The sequence below is a fragment of the Trichoderma aggressivum genome, assembly GCF_033847375.1.
Source record: "Trichoderma aggressivum f. europaeum strain CBS 100526 chromosome Unknown scaffold_047, whole genome shotgun sequence".
Taxonomy (NCBI): Eukaryota; Fungi; Ascomycota; class Sordariomycetes; order Hypocreales; family Hypocreaceae; genus Trichoderma; species Trichoderma aggressivum.
In genome coordinates, this window is record NW_026946413.1 from 218,101 (window position 1) to 238,269 (window position 20,169).

General features: G+C 50.5%; 9 protein-coding genes across 9 annotated transcripts; 5 read left to right on the forward strand and 4 right to left on the reverse strand.

Annotated features, from left to right (window-relative positions):
- Positions 1-724: 724 nt before the first annotated feature.
- Triagg1_8978 (uncharacterized protein) lies at positions 725-3,736 on the reverse strand (the record flags this gene model as incomplete). The annotated part of the gene is made up of 3 exons (XM_062903884.1): positions 725-838; positions 929-3,401; positions 3,465-3,736. The coding sequence occupies 3 exons, from the start codon at positions 3,734-3,736 to the stop codon at positions 725-727; spliced, it is 2,859 nt and encodes a 952-aa protein (XP_062752100.1).
- A 398-nt stretch (positions 3,737-4,134) lies between these two features.
- On the forward strand, positions 4,135-5,732 carry Triagg1_8979 (uncharacterized protein; the record flags this gene model as incomplete). The annotated part of the gene is made up of 2 exons (XM_062903885.1): positions 4,135-4,552; positions 4,642-5,732. The coding sequence occupies 2 exons, from the start codon at positions 4,135-4,137 to the stop codon at positions 5,730-5,732; spliced, it is 1,509 nt and encodes a 502-aa protein (XP_062752101.1).
- A 644-nt stretch (positions 5,733-6,376) lies between these two features.
- Positions 6,377-8,129, forward strand: Triagg1_8980 (CAZyme family GH125; the record flags this gene model as incomplete). The annotated part of the gene is made up of 3 exons (XM_062903886.1): positions 6,377-6,516; positions 6,573-7,780; positions 7,852-8,129. The coding sequence occupies 3 exons, from the start codon at positions 6,377-6,379 to the stop codon at positions 8,127-8,129; spliced, it is 1,626 nt and encodes a 541-aa protein (XP_062752102.1).
- A 586-nt stretch (positions 8,130-8,715) lies between these two features.
- Positions 8,716-10,262, forward strand: Triagg1_8981 (uncharacterized protein; the record flags this gene model as incomplete). Its single annotated transcript, XM_062903887.1, has 2 exons — positions 8,716-9,201; positions 9,342-10,262. The coding sequence occupies 2 exons, from the start codon at positions 8,716-8,718 to the stop codon at positions 10,260-10,262; spliced, it is 1,407 nt and encodes a 468-aa protein (XP_062752103.1).
- A 200-nt stretch (positions 10,263-10,462) lies between these two features.
- Positions 10,463-12,039, reverse strand: Triagg1_8982 (uncharacterized protein; the record flags this gene model as incomplete). The annotated part of the gene is made up of 4 exons (XM_062903888.1): positions 10,463-10,644; positions 10,697-11,539; positions 11,593-11,776; positions 11,986-12,039. The coding sequence occupies 4 exons, from the start codon at positions 12,037-12,039 to the stop codon at positions 10,463-10,465; spliced, it is 1,263 nt and encodes a 420-aa protein (XP_062752104.1).
- Positions 12,040-12,500: 461 nt separating this feature from the next.
- Triagg1_8983 (uncharacterized protein) lies at positions 12,501-13,895 on the forward strand (the record flags this gene model as incomplete). Its single annotated transcript, XM_062903889.1, has 2 exons — positions 12,501-13,020; positions 13,081-13,895. 2 exons carry the CDS (start codon positions 12,501-12,503, stop codon positions 13,893-13,895), a joined length of 1,335 nt encoding a protein of 444 aa, XP_062752105.1.
- A 311-nt stretch (positions 13,896-14,206) lies between these two features.
- Triagg1_8984 (uncharacterized protein) lies at positions 14,207-15,639 on the reverse strand (the record flags this gene model as incomplete). Its single annotated transcript, XM_062903890.1, has 2 exons — positions 14,207-15,512; positions 15,590-15,639. 2 exons carry the CDS (start codon positions 15,637-15,639, stop codon positions 14,207-14,209), a joined length of 1,356 nt encoding a protein of 451 aa, XP_062752106.1.
- Positions 15,640-16,348: 709 nt separating this feature from the next.
- Triagg1_8985 (uncharacterized protein) lies at positions 16,349-18,661 on the reverse strand (the record flags this gene model as incomplete). Its single annotated transcript, XM_062903891.1, has 1 exon — positions 16,349-18,661. The coding sequence occupies one exon, from the start codon at positions 18,659-18,661 to the stop codon at positions 16,349-16,351; it is 2,313 nt and encodes a 770-aa protein (XP_062752107.1).
- A 461-nt stretch (positions 18,662-19,122) lies between these two features.
- On the forward strand, positions 19,123-20,106 carry Triagg1_8986 (uncharacterized protein; the record flags this gene model as incomplete). The annotated part of the gene is made up of 1 exon (XM_062903892.1): positions 19,123-20,106. The coding sequence occupies one exon, from the start codon at positions 19,123-19,125 to the stop codon at positions 20,104-20,106; it is 984 nt and encodes a 327-aa protein (XP_062752108.1).
- Positions 20,107-20,169: the final 63 nt, after the last annotated feature.

Sequence of the window (20,169 nt, forward strand, 5' to 3'; positions counted from 1 at the left end):
ATCACGTACCAATCCTCCCCTTGAAAAAAAGGGACATCATCCGCAAGGGGCAAAAAGGATGGGAGAATCCTAAACAAAAAGAGAGAGAAGAAGAAAAATTCTATTTACAACTTCGCGTTCGTAGTGCAGTTTTGCAACACCATGGCAGAAAACCTTTTCTTCCTGATTTAATAGCTGGCCCTTTTGAGGTAAACGAGCTGTACGAGTACAGATTTGAAGTATGGAGGTTCTCTATCAGTATTCAATTCATGAGACGATGGATGAGGCATTTGGGCATGGCTTCTTTTGAAAAGGGATAAAAAACGGTCAGGCAACAGGTTACTCGTTCATATCATACATGCCGCGAAGTAGTGCAGTATTGTACAGAAACATAACAAAAATGTTTTGATTTTGCTCATTACGAAGAATCTCTCCCCCTGTCTTTCTAGGCATTGCAATGCGTAGTTTGATGTTTTCCTGATCCAACACGATTTTTTTCCATATATCGTAATTCTAATGCACCCCTTCCAACATCCTTTTCGACGCGTGTCTGTTTTGTTTTTATATATCCGTTCAACTCCAAATTCCCTTCATGCTCGTTATATCATCGCATTACCTATTCCTATCCCCTCCTCCCGTAGATCATGCTACCTCCAAATGGTAAGCATAGACAACTAGTTTAAACCGTGATTATAGAGCTGCCAGCGTATGGCTAAACGCTCGATGGAGATTCCGCCGTCCTAGTCTACATCTCTTCAACGGCACAGTTGGGATGTAGAACATAGATGACGTTCATAGGCGTTGAGGGACCTGCGCCCTCGGTGAGACCTTCGCCTCTGAGCGCCATGAATATTTTTTCCTATTGAAGAAAGCCGTGTTAGATTTCATGTGCATCTCATAAGAGGGGATATATGTAATTAGTAGCCTAAAAGGCGGCCGTAAAACTTACCTTGACCATCTTTTTCAGAACCATGTTCGCAAGAGTCTTCTCCCTGTTGTAGTCTTCTTCTCCGTCCATCTCTGCCTCTTTCTGCTCCAGATACCAGTTAATCAGGACGCTGCCCTCGACACCGTCGCCGGTGCCGGCCTCATCTTCGCTGATCCTCTGGACGAACATGTTCACCATTTGGATGTACATGTCGTAAGTGATGGTGTGCTTCTTCCTAGGCGCAACCTGTGATTCATCTTGGCCTTCGGCCATGGCCGCGTCACCTTCGTGATCCTCCACAGGGGTGACTCCAAGAGCAGCATCCTGAGCGCGGAGCAGTGTTTCGCCATCTTCCACAGCATCCTCTGTCTCCTCCATCTCAATATCATCGTGCTCAACAGATATAATACTCTGGCGCAGGAGGTTGTAGGCCTCGATGACGAATTCAGGGGAAATTTCCTCAACACAGTTGACCTTGGCAATGGCCTCGGACAGACGAATCATACTCTCCAGTTGACGAACAGTAATTCGATAAGAGTTCTTTCCGGCACCACCCTGGGCATCATCGGCTCGCAGCTCCTTGTATTTCTCAACAAGGGTTTCCCTCGCCTCATCTGTAAATTCGGGCCGGAATGTTTTCGCAAATCGGATATACCGCTGGAGCTGCTCCGTGCTAAATTCTGGAGTGATGGCCTCGTCACGGTGCTGGTGAACCCTAACGATGTGCTCAGAAAGATGACGGTCAAACTGCTCGGAGCATTCATCCAGAACAACAAAGAACAAATCGAAACGAGACATGATAGGTGCTGACATGTTGATGTTGGCACGCAGAGTGGTTTTCCGGTTATAGCGGCCTCCAACTGGATTGGCGGCAGCCAGGATACTTGTACGCGCATTGAGCGTTGCTTGGATACCCGCCTTTGCAATTGAGATTGTCTGCTGTTCCATAGCTTCGTGAATAGCAACTTGGTCAGCAATATCCATCTTGTCGAACTCGTCAATGGCGCAGATGCCATTGTCCGCAAGCATCAGTGCACCAGCCTCAATAGTAAACTCTCCCGTCTCCTCATCCTTGATTACAGCGGCCGTCAAACCGGCAGCAGACGAGGCTTTGCCGCTGGTGTACACTGCACGTGGCGCAAAGGAGCACACATATTTGAGGAATTGGGACTTGGATGTCGAAGGATCTCCAACGACGCAGATGTTGATGTCACCTCTCAACTGCATTCCTTCAGCCGTAGTCTTGCTGACACCAGACATGAGCTGCAAGAGGATACCCTTTTTGACCACCTCGTGTCCATACACTGTCGGCGCAATAGAATTGACCAGTCGAGAATAGATATGATCACCGTGGACCATGGCTCGCAGGTCTTCAATCTCGGATCGATTCATGGACGCCAGGACGGCGGCCTGAGCCTCTTCGACTGACTCGGCACCCTCGGAGATATTGCCATGATTCTGAGTAAGAGCATTGACAACGTCGATGGCGCCGCTGGCGGCGGATTGGCCAGTGGCGGTGGTATCTGGCGCGACCATGCACGCAAGGAATGCCAAGCGATATGTGAGATCTCGAACTCCGAGAGCCTTGAGACCTGAGATGCCGTTACCACCGACATCGGCTCCACGAGGGGCCCCGCGATCATCACGAACCGCCGTGGGCCGCAAGCCAGGAAGGCCGAGCTGGCTGACATCGGGCACCACAATCAGAGCGCCAGTGAAGATGCACTTTTCACCAGCCTTGGCACGATCGACAATCTCGCCTCTCAGAATGACATCCATGGTACGAGGCATACTACCCGTGGGAATCTCAGAGCTGTTTTCCTGGATGCGAACCTTTTGCCAATCAACAAATGTGCTATGACGGATATCCAATTGCCATGAGACACGATTTTGGCAAGTCTGATTGGGACATTGGGTTGGTTCAGTATATCGAAATGTTTGCTCGACATTGGGGACAACAGCACGACAAGCCTCGCAGACGAATGTGGCCAATGATAACTCGGGCCGAACCTCTGAGGTTCTCGTAACTGTGCCGGAGATGGAGAGCAGCTGGCCAATGTTGGCGGCTCTCAGGGCTCGAATGCGCGAGACAAGAGGCAGATTATAAAAGGCAATGGAAAAAAGCTTGTCCGTCTGTTGATGCTCGTTCTTCCTTTGGGATAAATCGCTTTGCGTTCCCGAACCAAACTGGCTGGCTCCAGAAGTGCTCAGCTTGCTGGATGTGGTGGCTTGTCGATGCTCGCGGAAATATTGTGGCTCATATTTTGCAATCATGTTATGCAATGCGGCGGTGAGGAAGGGGAGGAAACGATAGTATTGGCGGATAATACCGTCTGCCAGACTGCCATTCTCCCAAGAGGCAAGATGCTTGTAGTCGACGTAGAAGGTTGACAGTTGGTACGTTTTCATACCCCTTATCTGAGCAATGTAGTACTTGTTCGTTGTGACGGCACTCGAGGGGGGTGCGCTCGATGAAAGAGGAGCTTCAGCAAAGCTAAGAAACAATCACATTGGTTAGTCAGACGTCAATGCACAGGCAGTTCCAAGATGGCCTCACTTTTCAATGAAGCCCTCAAAGTGCTCCTGGACAAGCATGCCGATACGATCCTCCACCTTGGGAATACTAGCAGCATCCGGGATGCGCGAGCTGCGAGGGAGCTGGTCGTCGGCAAATCCATCAGCATCGCCATAGTCGTCTCGAGGAGTTCCCATGTTCTCTGACGGCGGGCCTCGGGGACGAGTTGATGAGGACGAGGGGAAACCTCCAGGCCGCCTCTGCGGGGCCAAGCCGTCCGACATCATGAAGTTGGAATCGCCGGGGGTGGCCATTGTGGCTTGTAGCGAAAGAATGGTCTAGAGAAGCTTCATTGAGGCTGCGAGCATGTGCATCAGCCGGGACGCTGCAGAGCTGAGGCAACGGAAGTCGCTGTGCAAAAAGCTGCGAAGATGGATTATCGTACCCAAATTTGGAGTCTGGGGTGGGTTGGGTTTAGAGGGGAACGACGCGTGTGGTTGAGTTTAGTAACAAAACTATAATATTCTTTAAACAAGTTTGGATGCTTATAATGGGGTACTTTATTTTCACCGCCTTCCGATAAGGAATAATCCGACGCTAGAGACATGTGATGCAGCTAGGAAATCGCCATATTCTGCCACTTTCTAAATCGCAATCTTGAATTTCTACAACTTTCTTCCATCCATTTCCCAACCACTCCAGCATTTCCATCATGGGTGGCGGCACTCCCCATGGCGAGCCATCCGTAGGCTCCGATACCCCCCGCCAAAAGGGCAAAGCAACCCCCGAGACACTCAAGACAGGCTGCATTGCCTGGGTCGAGAAAGATGGCCAGCCGCGACGAGCCGAAATCCTAAGCATTAAAGAAACAAAGTCTGGGAAGCACTATTACTGCAACTTTGACAACTTCAACAAGCGTCTGGATGAGTGGGTGCCGGTTGCGCGAATTGATTTCACTCAGGAAGTCGAATGGCCAAACCCCGAGAAAGACAAGCCCAAAGACTCGAAAACCAAAAAAGTCCCGTCAAATCAACCCAAGAAGTCGCAAGTTTCGAAGAAAGCGCAGAAGCGGCCTGGCAAACGCGAGCAATCGGTAAACAGCGAGGCCACTACACCACATCCATGGACGGGTAAGTTTTGGCTCCAATCCCCATCCAGCAATGATTTGGCGTTTTCAGATGGCAGTTGAAGTTGCTAACCACATGAACCATGCGCACAGATTTTGTCGAAACGCAGGGGCAACGAAAATCTTCATCGGTCGGACCAGAGGCAGACCCACAAGCGGGTGCCAGTTTCGAAGCGAGCGCAACACCAGGCGCAGGAGATGACCTGCTTGCCGATGAGAAGGAAGATGAAGGAAAGAAAGACGAACATGGCTTCAGCCGAGAGGAGGAAATTGAGAAACTGAGGACTTCGGGATCGATGACACAAAACCCGGCCGAAATATCGCGAATACGAAACATTTCAAAAGTTCAGTTTGGGAAAAACGACCTCTTCCCGTGGTACTTTTCGCCGTACCCCGAGATTTTTGCGCTAGAGGACGTTATATACATCTGCGAATTCTGCCTCAGCTACTATGGGGATGAATTCGCCTTCACGCGACACCGAAAGAAGTGTACGCTGCAGCATCCGCCGGGCAATGAGATCTATCGGGATGACTACGTCTCGTTCTTTGAGATTGATGGACGGCGGCAGCGGACTTGGTGCCGTAACCTTTGTCTTTTATCCAAGATGTTTCTGGACCACAAGACGCTCTACTACGATGTGGATCCATTTTTATTCTATGTCATGACGATGCGGACAGACAAGGGATGCCATATTGTAGGATACTTTTCCAAGGAAAAGGAAAGCGCGGATGCATACAACGTTGCTTGTATTCTGACACTTCCGCAATATCAGCGTAAGGGTTATGGCCGTCTCTTGATTCAGTTTTCATATGAGCTGTCCAAGATTGAAGGCAAACTGGGCTCCCCAGAGAAGCCTTTATCCGATCTTGGCCTTCTCAGTTATCGTCAATACTGGTCTGAGAACATTCTCGACTTACTGCTGGGCTACAATGAACGGGATGAGAAGGTGACGATTGAAGCAATCTCGACGGCGCTGGCGATGACCACACAGGACGTGGAGCACACGCTGCAGGCCATGAAGATGCAAGTGTATCATAAGAGTGATCACAAGATCGTGATTCCCGAGAGACTGATTGAGCAACGGGAGAAGCAAAAGTTGAAGCGGAAAAGGGTTCTCGATCCTCTCAAGATCCAGTGGAAGCCGCCAGTGTTTACAGCATCGAGCCGGACATGGGGTTGGTGATGTGAGTCCTCGAGGCTCATCGGAGCTGTTGGAATTTGGATCAAGCGTGTTGCTGTTATTAATTTGGTTGGAGACTTTTCCCCATGAAAGCCCAATGGGACTCACCTCATTATTTTGTTCTCTTGTGGTCTATATTTACGCCTGTACGATTGATTGATTGGTGATACCCGGACGTAGGATGGGCCAATGTATACATAATTCCATAGCAATTAAAGAAGGAAGAAAAAGAAAAAGATGAAGCTACCCCTGAATCTTTTCTCAGAACGTTGTATTCACACATAGCCTGCTCCGTGCTCCGTACCGATTCATTAGGTAGACTCCTTTTGAGTTGAATGATGGCTTTCAGATTAAAGGTATGACGTAGCAGTGTCGGTGCCATTTGTAGCTAGCTGGGGGCAGCTCTTACGGCTCCAGACTTTCTCCAGTAGCTCCGGATGCAGCACTCCGTAGTGGGGGATTGTCCTGTAGTGCATGCAGGGCCCGAATTGCCACATGGATCCATTGCTTTTTGCCCTGAACTTTCGTGTTCCAATTCATCTCACCATTGAACTCATTGACACTATTCCTGGTCGCCTCTGCTCTCCGATTCCCGGGGAGGAACGTCGCCTTGACTCTCCTCCCAACCCCTCCAACAGCTAGCCAGCATGTCTCTTTCGCTATTGGCGACCGCATTGCTGGGCATCGGCGCAGTGACGCCCGTCCATGGTCGAGGCGATTCGCAGATCCCGTTGCCCAACTACGCCGATGCGTGCCCCGATTATGCGCTTTACGCATCATATCCCCAGTTCGTTGACCCTTCATAGTGATGGTGGCTTGTACTCCGGGATCTGACAAGCACAGTCGTCCCTTTAGCACTGGCCCGCTCGCCTTGCCTTACCAGCGTCCCAACCCGCAGTGTCGGACGTTTCACTCAGACGAGATCGAGAGAGTCATCGAAGAGGTGACGTCGAGGATCAAGGATCCTGACCTGGCACGTCTGTTCGAGAACACCTTTCCCTCGACGACGGACACAACTGTCAAATTCCACACCAAGGGCGGCAAGAACACAGGCTTTGTCCCGGTTGATGGGCGTCGCTTGGACGATGGCGCATGGGAAGGACCCCAGTCCTTTATCATCACCGGCGATATCATTGCAGAGTGGCTGCGAGACTCGACAAACCAGCTGCGTCCCTACCAGGGCCTGGCCAAGAAAGACCCAGCCATCTTCGACCTGATCGTTGGGGCCATCAATACGCAATCCGAGTATGTCATCCAGTCGCCGTACTGCAATGCCTTCCAGCCGCCGCCCATCAGCGAATTGTCCGTCTCCGCCAACGGCCAGGATGACATAGTGCATCCGGCATACGAGCCGAGTGTCGTGTTCGAGTGCAAGTACGAGCTCGATTCTCTGGCGCACTTCCTGGCTTTGGCAAACGACTTTTACGAGGCCACTGGAGCTACTGACTTTGTGAACAAGCGGTGGCTTCTTGCCGTCGACACTCTGTTGCTGGTGCTGAAGCAGCAATCGGAACCGACTTTTCACGAGGAAACAGGCCAGTATGACAGAAATGCCTACACCTTCCAGCGGTGGACGAATACTGGCACCGAGACTCTCAATCTTCAGGGTGTCGGTAACCCCCTGAATAGCGGAACGGGGCTGGTTCGATCGGCATTCAGACCAAGTGACGATGCCACTATCCTGGGATTCTTCATCCCGGCGAATGCCATGATGTCTGTGGAGCTTGGTCGGGCTGCCAAGATGCTGCAGGCTGCGGGCAACAAGGCTCTGGCCACTAAGCTTGGTAAATGGAGCGAAAAGTTGCGCGCAGGCGTGCTGGAGCATGGTGTCGTCAAGCATAGAAAATACGGCGACGTGTTCGCTTACGAGGTTGACGGATATGGCTCTTCCATCTTGATGGACGACGCAAACTACCCTTCCCTTCTTGCCCTCCCAGTGATGGGCTTCTGCGACGTAGATGATCCGGTGTATCAGAACACGAGGAAGATGATACTGGATAAACAAGGCAACCCGTATTACCTGACGGGTAGAGGTTTTCAAGGAATTGGAGGTATGTTTTACCCATTCGCGGTGCTGGCAAAATGAAAAGTACGTGGCTCTAACTGTTTTCACTTGTTATAGGACCGCACATTGGTTTGAAGAACGCCTGGCCCATGAGTCTGCTGCTTCAGGCCCAAACGTCAAATGACGACAAGGAGATTAAAGAATGTATCGACATGGTGCTGAAGGCATCCCCGCGTGGCCTGATCCACGAGAGTGTCGATGTTAATTACGTGAGCCAGTATACGCGGAGCTGGTTTGCTTGGGCGAACGGAGTTTTCGCCGTGACGATTTTGGATTTGGCAAAGAGGAAGCCGCACTTGGTGTTTGGACCGGGAGCGGCGCCGTATGAGATGTGAAGAAATGTACATGAGCAAGTAAATGATTTCTAATACAGTATCCAATATTGAAAGCTGATGAAGTGCCGACTCGCGATTGAGATGCCTGGAGTAAATGAATGCTGGGAGCACGGCTGACTGCTTTCATGGTGTATTAAAAATCTACCAGAAATAGAGTCTTTGGTGTAACTATTATTATTGAGTTTCACATGCATGTTTGAGCTTCAATCAATCCTCCCCCATGAATTTGGCTTGTCTTTGAATGAGGCGTGTAAAAGCAAGCCTTTCTCATCTCACCCCACACTTTGTACTACCAACTCACCTCAAAACTCCTCACCCAGCCTCCTCTTTCACCTCACAACAACTGATAACTCTTCACAAACAGCTCATAGACGGCCAATAGGGCGTGTAGAGGCCCTTCGTTAGCTTGTGAGCCTCATCACCAATCGTTTCTTCTACAGGCTTAGCACTTACTCACCGGAGACAGCTACCTATGCCATCACTGCGCAATCTACGGCTCGGACTCTCTCCACTAACACAATTGAAAGCGCCGCTCTCACCCAGACTGCCAACTCCAAGACACATAGCAGCAACAACAGCCGTCAAAATGGCCAGCTCAGCGACTTCAGCAAAGAAGCAGCAAATCAATCTCTTGCGCGGATGGCCCTCGCCTCACCTGCTCCCCGCAGACCTCCTCTCAGCAGCCTGTCAGCGCGTGCTGGCCGATCCCGTCGAGAGCGTGCCGATTCTGCAGTACGCTCCCGACGAAGGCTACCAGCCGCTGAGGGAGAGACTGGCCCAGTGGCTCGGCCGGCATTACGGGGTTGGGCCCGACGCGAACCGCATCTGCATCACGGGCGGCGCGAGCCAGAATCTGGCTTGTGTCTTGCAGAGCTTCACGGATCCGCATTATACGAGGGCTGTGTGGATGGTTGCTCCGTGTTACCATTTGGCGGCTGCGATTTTTGAGGATTCGGGGTTTGCGGGAAGGTTGAGGGCTGTGCCGGAGGATGATGAGGGGATTGATATTGAGGAATTTGAGAGGAGAATAGAGGCATTGGAGAGTAAAGAGAGGATCGAGTCTCATCCAAAGGTAAGTTGAAGAGCATCGTTCCCACCACCAGAAATGCCTTGCGTGAGCACGCATTGCTATTCCATATTACTCAAGTCGTTCTATTGTATCTTGCGGTAAAGCTGACACTTTTCTTCTCCCCCCTTTTCCTCTTGGAATAGCCAAAGCCATTCAAGAATCCCGGTCCGTTTAGGAAGCTCTTTCGTCATGTCATCTACGCAGTGCCCACATGCTCGAATCCTTCCGGCAAGACAATGTCTATCCGACGTCGCGAGAGTCTTGTCAAACTTGCCCGCAAGTATGACGCCCTTGTCATCAGCGACGACGTCTACGATTTCCTACAATGGCCCCTCGACGGAGCCACAAGTCCCCAGCGGCCCCCGGAAATGAGGCTGCCGCGGCTATGTGACATCGACATGTCACTGGGCAGGGCGGAGAATGATCCTCGGGGCTTTGGGCACACGGTGAGTAACGGATCCTTTAGCAAGATTGCTGGACCGGGTGTTCGAACGGGATGGGCCGAGGGCACGCCGGCATTTGTTCTGGGACTGTCCAAGACGGGATCTTCCATGTCTGGCGGTGCACCCAGCCAGCTCTGTGCCGCGATGCTGGCTGATCTACTTCGGACTGGCGAGTTGGAGGATTTTATCGAGACCAAGACTCGATCGGTATTGCAGAGGCGACACAAGATCATGATGGATGCCGTGAAAGAGCATCTGGAGCCGCTTGGCGTCGTAGGCCGTGAATCAAGCGTCTCCGGCGAGGGTATCTACGGTGGCTACTTCGTATGGCTGAAGTTGACTCAGGGGCCGCCGGGTGTGCTCGTCTCTGATGCGGCTGTGAAGGAAGAGAACATCATCATTGGAAGAGGAGATATGTTTGCGGTTCGTGGAGACGAACAAGGGGCAAAGTTTGATCAGAATATTAGACTGTGCTTTTCCTGGGAGCCTGAAGAGGCTCTTGTTGACGGCGTCAGGAGGCTTGGGCTCTTGATTAAAAGGATGCAAGGAAACCTGGCTCATTATGAGACGATGGCGGCTCAAATCAAGGATAGTGATCGCCCTGTGAGCAGCTGGGTGTAGACTTGACTTTCATAAATTCAAGCAGGTAAAATACAATGAAAAAGTGTCACTTCAACTTTATACGCGTACATACGTTCCAAGAGTCGCTGGAATGCTGGATAGTCACTAACATAAAGCTCATCCTGTGTCGATAAAAGATAAAATAAACAAAGAGCTCTATCTCTTCTAATATGCTCGTCTAGAGTGGTACCGATATGCTACTATTTTTTAGCAAAGAATGACATGATGCTGCCTTGACTTCCACTTCCACTCTTTCCAGCTGCTGCCTTTTTTGACTTCTGAGTGGATGAAGCAGGAGTTGATGCAGGCGTCGGTTTTGTGGCTGCTGGTGGGGGAGCTTCATCTTCTGAGAAAGATTCCCACGCAGCCTCTTGGATAGTTACTATATGTGGAATTAGCAAATCTTTGACGCCAACGTGTACAAGAAACCTTACCCATATAGCCTTGGTCATCCAATATTCGCTTCTTTTTCATGACCCGTCGCTTGCCTCTTCGGCGGCCACCACCAGAATTTGATATCACTTCTGTGGGCTCTTTCTCCTCTTTAGGTTGTTGTTCGGGTTCGGGTTCGGGTTCAGGCTCCGCCTCAGAGGCCTCTTCCATTTCTTCGTCTGATTGCTCGTCTTCCTTCTTAGCTTCCTCCTTTATATCGTCGTCAGCATCCTCCATCATGCGCATAAGCTCCTCTTCACGTTGCTTTCTTGTTCGTTTTAGGGCCTCCAGGTCTATAGACTTCGAAGTGGGTAGGTCTTCGTCGTCGGCTTCGCCATCATCAGATAAAGCCATGCTGGTGTCTTCTTCCTTGGGTTTAGGCTCGGGCTTCGGCTTGGGAGGTTTTGCTGCTGCCTTGGCAAAGGACTGCATGATACCTCCAGTGGCACCTCCAGAGGCACCTCGCTTTAGTGCCGCAGGAGGCTTCTTCCCAGCACTGGATGACGGAGTTGCCTCAGCGGACGATACTTCTTTGCTCTCTTGCTTGACCTTTTCTGGTTGACTGGGCTTTGAAAGAGTTGGCGGCGCCTCTTGCTTGACTTTCTTGGGCGCTGAAGCGCTTGGAGTAGAGGCTGGAACGGGTGGGCGCCCCTTTCGGTCTTTTCTGCGTGCTTGAGGATTGGCAATTATTCCATAAGTGTCCAGCGTCTTTGCTGCATCCTCAATCTTCCTGTAGTCAGATAGCGACTTTGACACATCGGATAGTAGTGCTAGATCTCTTTGAGGAAAGGGAGCTAGACTGTAGATGTGGAAAGAAGTGACTTCTTCATATTCAGCCAGCGCATCTACGCGAACTATTAGTATGATTGCCAACGTCACTTATTGCCGTAACTCAGACCTTTGAGATTCTCTTCAGCCACTATTGTCACTGTTTTGGTAGGCGCATAATCAGAAAGAGGCTCAGGCTCTGGTACTGAGTTGTCCATATCGGTATCGCCAGTCTCTGGCTGCTTATGTTCCGTTTTGGAGCCATAGATTAAGTAGGTAGCATGGATCGAATCCGCTTTGGAAGCATTCTGACTCTGGTGAAATTCATAGAGCTTTCTAGCTTGAATATTAGGAACCAACGACCTTGGAATTGGGTGGGAAGTCGAATTACTGTTTAGCAACATTGACCCGAATATTGAGCACCCTGCTCAGCAGGCGATATGTCACCTACACCAAGCACCGGTTTTCAGATTAGCGATTCTCAACGGGTCTTGCAGCAATTGACAGATGCATCTACACATACCGGCACTTCCTCACTCAAGAGTCGGTCTGAAAGGTATTTTTTGGCATCATCCATGGCTGTTTGCTTGTCAAAAGACTCCGTACGATGGCATATGCAAGCTCACAGTCTCGACCTGATATCAAGCTTGCCTCTGATTTGGTCCCCACGCGTTCAGCACTTAACACGAACTCACGTGCCTGCCAATAGCTATTAATCGCTTTGATGCATATATACCGCTTTAAGGCAGACGGACGACCTTGAGGGACCGCCTCCGCGGCAGATTTTATATGCATCTAGTCTGTACATATCCATCTAACCATTAATCTCATGCCCCATCAACGCGTCAGTCGCGACGCCGGCGCATTCTGAACCAGTTTTGTATCCTGGTCGTTAGCCATCAGCCTTTTCTCTCTGTTCAGCGCCACTGTTCCATGTTCGAGAATAATCTGTCACCAATTGTGTCTTACTAAAAACACCCAACCAAGAGATATTGCACCACTGTCTTTTGGATACCTAGCTGGGAATTGCTCGCCTGGATGGCCTCCGACGATGTTCCAGATTCGACCGACTGGCTTTCGACGCCGTTGTCTGGCTTTGCCGCCGTGGAAGCCGCCCTGCGCTGCCAAGTATGCAAAGACTTTTACAAGACACCCATGATCACATCATGTTCGCATACGTTCTGCTCACTCTGCATCCGGAGAGCCCTCTCCAACGACGGCAAATGCCCAATGTGTCGTGCGACAGAACAAGAGCTCAAGCTTCGAAGCAACTGGTCGATGGAAGAAACAGTGGAAGCCTTTTCCAAGGCGCGGACGGCGGCGCTGAACCTTGCGCGGGATCAGGGAAATAGGGGTCAATCACCGAAAAGGAAAGCCGTCGAGATGTCGTCCGATATACACGAGCCTCACGAACCCAAGCGATTGCGCACATCGGCTAGATTGAGCAAAAGCAGAGGGGAGCAGTCAGTGGCAGCTATCCCGGTTCAAGAAGTTGAGGATCAGGTTGTCCCTGATTCAAATAATGACGATGATGACGAAGAATATGTACCAGAAGCTTGTAAGTTTAGAGACACAATTGTATTTCTTCAGACATCCTGCTGACGACACGCTCACATAGCGGGTGGCCTTGTTCCATGCCCATCCTGCAATAAAAAGATGAAAGAGTGGCAGGTATTTGGGCATTTAGAATCCTGTCCCGGCCCGTCAGCAGCAAACAATTCAAATAACACTGCCAACTCCGATAATACCTTTTCCTTCGGGCAGTCTCACCGGAGACAACAAAAGACGCTGGATAGGCTACCTCCCCTCAACTATTCCATGTTGAAAGAACAAGCACTGCGAAAGAAAATGGCGGACCTGGGCATCTCTAACCAAGGGCCCCGCATTCTTCTCGAAAAGCGCCATAAAGAGTGGCTGACATTATGGAACGCAAACTGCGATGCCGCTGTCCCGAAGAAGCGTTCAGAGCTGCTGCATGATTTGGAAGGCTGGGAGCGTACCCAGGGCGGCCGAGCGCCAACCACGGGGCGAGCGATCCAAACTGCGGCGGTAATAAAAGACAAGGAATTTGATGGAGCGGCTTGGGCAGCTAAGCATGATACTTCTTTCAAGGATCTGATTGCGAGCGCTCGGAAAAGTCGACTGGACGCAAAGAAGAAGACGGAAGAGGCTGAACAAGTGACTGGCGACCAGGCACAGAGTTCAGTAAATCAGTCTCTAGATCTGATGGTCATTTCGTCTTCTCAACCACCTGGTGGTGATCCATCGGCCCGAACAGAAAAAGAAAGCTCCGAAACTGCATCAAGGATGGAGTTGTTGACTTCTTCTCAAGTTTATCCCATGTCTCTAGATGTTTCACAACAACCGATAAACCCAACACCACCAGCAGATGCGTCGAGTAGAAGGAGTATAGCGGAGGCAGACAGATACTAAGCATATACATATTCTATTATTAATTAAATTGTACATCTGACTTGAGCATAGCCAGCTGCACATGATGAATATAATGAAGCATTACAGCGCGGCTTCCCTGCAAGGGGTTGCCATTTCACGACATTGACAAGACCTTTCCCTAATACCGTGACTGAAACAAACATTCGATTGATCCCGCTATTATCCCATTATGATGTATATGCATCAACTAATACGCCCAATGCCCATGCTCTGCAAATAGAATCAGGATACTGCCAGCCCACGAAATGTCCCGAATAGTAATCTTCCCATCCATTCTGCCTTTCTCCGCCTCAACCATCCAGTGTCAGCCTGCCAATGCCCGTTTCTCTAGTCGGCGATTGGGCCCCTATTCGCTCAGAGACATCTCCAGTAGGGACCGATGGAAGCTCATCCAAGTCTTTCATAGCCTTGGAAGCTTCTTTGGCCTCCTCTTTGCGGCGCTGCTTCTCTTCCTCCTCCTTGTTTTGCTCTCTCTCCATAGCCTCAAGCTCCTCATCTATCTCTTCTTCATCCACGATCATGCCCGTGGGCTCGGCCAATATGGCCGTAATTTCGTCTGTTGCACTCATTTGGTCTCGGAGACGGTCCATGGTGTTTTCAACCTTGTCCGCACTGCCAATCTGGGTGTTCAGGCTCTCCAGCGCATTAGCAGATGATTCCATAACCTTTACCAACTGGACCTGGTCGGAAGCCTGCTGCAGTTTGGACGCAACTTCTTCTAGCTGATGGAGAGTTGCGTAGCGTGTAGATAAGGAAGATTCGGCTCGCTTTTTCGATTTGAGCGCTGCCAAGGCGGCGACACGGTTTTTGCGTAGGACGGCATTCCTTGCCTCTTGATCGAGCTCATCAATCCGCCTATTAAGAAGATCAATCTGGTGTTCCAAGTTGCTTGCCAGCTCCTTTATAGATGCGATAGAGGAATCTCCTTCCGTAATCCCCCTTGCTTCGCCACTTGCTCTGATGCGGACGGTATTGCCATCGTATTCAATCATATCTTTGTCTCGAGATAGAAACTTCAACAATACGTCGGTGTCGGTATCGGATAGCCGCTGTTCCTTGGCCAGAACTGATGTAAATAATGCTTGGAACTGGCCTCTTGTAAAGACTCGGTCGTATCTTGGTGCTTTTTCAGCGATCCTCTCCCCCAGCTCCCGGCTGGCCGTTTCCACATTCTTCATGACTACATAATTGCCCTTGGGCATCTTGTCTTCACCTCGAGAGGGATCAATAACTCCTAGCTGACGTAGAGCCCATCCCATCACGTTCCACGGCACCTGCGACCAGCTCTGTTGATATATACTCTGATTCGATTGTAGGAAGCTCTGGAGCGGAATCAGATCCTTCTGCGCCAGCGCTTCGTTTATCACAGTACCCAGCGCCAACGGCTGACCAAACTGCTTGCTATCTAGCGACCGTCGTAGCGACTCGTCAAGGTCAAACACAAGGGCGCTGGATTTGGAGCCCTGGCGGGACAAGAGCCCATCGGATGCTAACCGCGCCAGGGCCAGCAGCCAAGCAGAGATGTTTGCTTGGTAGCCATCCGGATTCAGCGTCTTTTGCGATCGGAAATCGGAGTACAGAGCAGGAAGCCGAGCCCTATCAAAGACTGTTAGTGTCATGTATCATCAATAGGGGACAGACGTGCAATGAAATCACAATGGGTATCTGCCTACTTGCGGAAGTTGGGGTCGTTCTGGACGAGGTAATCAGAAAGCTCGCCCATTTCGATTCCCAACGCGAACGGCGACGGCTCTTCTGCTTCTTCAAACTTCAAATTATATCTCGAGTATATCGCCGCTCGGTTACAATGACATTGGCAGAAGAAGTTGACTAATGGCGTCTCGCGACCGAGATAAAGTTGTTAACGGGGGTTGATTTGGTGTGATGACGGTTCCGGGATTGTTAGTGGGAGATGCCGCTAAGGCGCCTGAGTTTAGTGCCCGATGATTTGGGGAGCATGTGATTACAAGACACAGCCGTGTTACTACTGGTATTCCAACCTCCAAATATATCAACTTCTCGACTGATATCTTTTCTTTAGTGATTTTACTTTTCCTGATATTCATGTTACTATACTCTATGATGGCTAATACAAATGCATGTACTTCTTATAGCTGTTAGTAAAGCACACAAATTACCATCCATGGCTCGCATCAAATGAGAGCCTACAATGTAAACCACAAGAGGCTATGCATTATTCACATCGTCCAAGTATTCGTAAACCCAACGAAAGGCCTGCCTTCCATTCATCTACACGCTGAACTTATAGATACAGGATCGCTAAAGTGAATCGTTTGATTAGTCGCGGTCCACTACCGCACCGGCTAGTTGCCAAGGGTAGACAAAGACAAAACACTTCCAACAAATCCATCCTTCAACGCTCGCGGCTAAATCCTTTGATCTCCCTGCATAACCAATCCATTCCCATTGTCCTATTCAAAGCCCTCTTTGTCTATTTCTTCATTAGTATCTTTACTCATTTCCTCGTTGTGTAGGGGTGCCGTCTCCAAAGTCCGGTCTCGGGCCAGATTGCTTGCTTTCCTCGAGCGCATATCTGTTAATGCTTCGCTTTCCTCATCTATCCCATCATCAATCGCGTCTTCCGATATCCCCCTATCGTGCCCGGCCGGGAACTCCAACTTCTCCGTCAGTTCGTGTTGCAGCGAGTCCATCGTCTCCCGAGCAATGGCGAACTGTGATATGCCCTGGCCATGAGGCAACGTTTCGTACATTCTCTTAGCTTCATTGAGGCATCGTTGAGCAGGAATATGCTTGGACTGTTGGGCCCAAGCTCTAGCTGCAAAGACGCTCCAAGCAGCCGATTTCCGCCGTCGGCTCCCCCAGCTCCAGCTGCCAACGCCCTGCCTGGAGGCATAGCAGATTGCCAATCGCTCTTTGACCAGCGCATCGCCGATATTACCCAAAATCTTTGATTCGAGTAGACGGGTACACCATCGCGCGGCATCATCAATACTGGATCCTCCCCTTAACCGCAAGAGCTCTTGAGCCAATATCAAAGTTCTTGTCGCCCCGTATGGAGAGCTACACCGTGTATTATATGAGTAGAATGCTGACTCTAGCATTTGGTCCACAGTCTCCGCGCGGCTCTTAGAGGTCAATTGCTGTGGCATTAGAAGAAGACTAAGAGCTGCCATTTCATTCGTCGCGGCGTGATATTTCCAAGCTTTGGATTCACTAAAGTCGGATCGCAGCAGATCGTATGTGGAATGCGCCAACCTCCAGTCGCGCAGCATAAAGGCAAAATCAGCCAGCTTTCGCATGATGGCTTCTGATGTATCGGCCCTGTAGAAGCCAGAGGGGTCGTAGCCGTCTCTGCTGGTGCTGGTGCCGCTAGAGGAAGATCGTGAATTACTGCCAAACCCCGTCCATCTCTTTGATAAGCTCATAAACCTTCCCGTAATTCCCTTGCGTTTAGAGGCTACTTGGTCATTCCAAATAGTGGCGTGCCGCTCCATGGTAGGGATAATGGACTGCATTACCATTTCGCGGATAAAAGTGCGAATAGCAGTCGCATCAGACTCAAATATGTACCGCGATGGATCCTCAAAGTCTTCATCATCTTCGCTTCGGCGAATTTCTGCCAGTTCTTCGGTAGCGGACAACCAATCACTTCGGGGCAATGGGATGCTGTCATCATCGGTTTCCGCGCTCTGGCTACATCGTAGCCGTAATAAATGGCAATGAAGCCCGAGATGTCGCTTCATCTGCTCAAATAGTCCCATAGACCTTGCGATGTCGTCGTTCTCTTCGTCGTGGACCAGGACATAATACCTCAGATAGTCCCCATCTACCCATGAAGGCAATTTCTTTTCGCCTTGGCTGGTTTCAGTATAGAGTCGCCGCAGTTCTTCGATTGGGGCTGCATTGCGGGAGCTGATAGCTATGATGCAAGCAACAGGATGAGCAAACGTTTCGTGTGCTGAAATCGGCAGCCCCGACAAGAGTCTTCGTAGGTATAAAGCATAGTATGGGGATGCCGCCTCGGAATCAGAGCCGTTTTTAGTCATGATACTCTGATGTGGCATTCCGAGGAATGATTCCTCTGCATACGAGAGATGACGCTCAACGACAGCCTCGATATCGTTCAAGGCCGACCTGTTTCCGGCATCTCTCTCTTGCGTTCCATTCTGACTCCGAGGCGCCTGTGTTTGCTGAGATCCCGCCGACAGGGCATCTGGGCGCTCTATGTTTCCGCCAAATCGTGTGAATCGTATAGAAAAATCCTCCACTATTCGTCCAACGCCGTTGCTGTCCCTAATATTAACCTTGCCCTGGATATTCTCACCAAACGGCCGCAATAGCTCCCACAGTCCAAGTTGAAACCCTTTCTCGCCTATTAAAGCCTCCGTATCCCGTGAGGCATAGACGGCAACATGAGGCACAAACGACTTTAGGATGAGGTTCAATGGTTCGCCTGGGTCGTCCCCGACATTTTCTGGTAATCCACGGTTCTGACCAATATCAAAAACAGTGCCTGAGAGAACTCGTGAAGGAGATCCTCGCCCTGCTGGTGACATAGATCTTGAGCCCGGTGGCGACAGCGTAGAGGCGTATAGGGAGGCAGCGGTCGACCTTCGATAGACTAGTGTTGAATCGGAAGGTGAAGTTGGAAACGGTTCGATGGTCGAAGTCGAATGTCTCATATAAGAGAACTTGGCAGCGGAGGCCGCAGCGGGCAACGCCTGAATCGGTTCCGTAGACGATTCATCTTGAGGCCGCGGCATGAAGGCGACTTGGTGCGGTGGTTCCGCTGAGACAATTCAGACGCTGGTAGAGACTTCATGCGGAATCAGAGGCTGAAGTGGGATCGCAAACGTCGGATGTCGCAATACGGCTCTGCATATTCCTCTTGAGAAGCGAGCTGGCGCATATGCGTTGAGAGATGTCACTTACGTATCAAATGCCACGGTCGGTCCTCATGATATCCAAAGCCCCGACTTCTACTATTAGAATAGAGTTGCTCCACATTTCTGTACCGGGGTGACGGGTTTCCGTCTAGCTTCGATATCTGCATATCTAATAGCTGCAGAGCGCATAGAGGAAGTACCAAGTACCGTTTTCTGTACAAGCATTCGTGACCTTCTAGCAGCAGCTCTTTATACTTCGACCCATAGCGCTTCTTCTACACCTCCTTCTTCTTCCACGTATCTTTTTTAACTGATTTTCTTCATTTTTCTCATATATTATGGCCGATCTATCCAACTATCTCGCATCAAGATATCTTGTTGCTGATCCAAAGCCATCCAAGAAGCGCAAGCGCAAGCAAGAAAAGGCACCTTCGGGACTTCTCATCACCGACGACGACGACGATACAGCCTGGAATAAAGGCACCAAACAAGATGCCGATGACGAGGATGGCCCATTGACTGTCTCAAATATCACAGCTGAATTTCGCAAGTTGAAAAAGAGCAATTGGAAGACTGTAGGGGAGGGTGGAAGTGCCCCAAATCAGGATGACAGCGCGGCGGCTGCAGATGCCATTATCGCTTCAGCTGCGGCCGAAAACGATGCAGCAAGGGAGGCTGACGATGAGCTACCGGTCGTTGAAGGCGATGGAAGCGTAGTGAAGATGAGCGATGGAACACATGCCGGCCTGCAAAGCGCTGCATCAGTCTCGGCACAGTTGAGGCGGCGGCAGCAAGAAGAACGCGATGAATTCGAACGCCATCGGAAGAATGCAAAAGAAGAAGAGACTGTTTATCGAGATGCTACCGGTCGACGAATCGACATATCTATGAAGAGAGCAGAGGCACGGCGTGCAGCTGCGGAGGCTGAGGAAAAAGAGAGGCTCGCCAAGGAGTCTCTCAAGGGCGAGGTCCAGCTGGAAAATGCGAGACGACGCAGGGAAGAGCTGGAGGATGCCAAGCTCATGACTTTTGCGCGCAAGGCCGACGACGAGGATATGAACCGAGAGATGATGGACCAGCAAAGATGGAGCGACCCCATGAGGCAGTTCATGGCCGAGAAGGACACACACCGAGGAAGCAGGAGCTCGAAACGTCGCCCTGTCTACTCAGGAACAGCAGCCCCTAATCGATACGGCATCAAGCCAGGATACCGATGGGACGGCGTGGACAGAGGTAATGGTCTCGAAGCAGAGCGGTTCAAGGCGATAAATCGGCGTGAACGCAACAAGGGACTGGACTATGCATGGCAAATGGACGAGTAACAATAGTGTGTACGAATATTTGAGATACCCTACGAGAACTAGGATTATATAGCCTGGCATCAA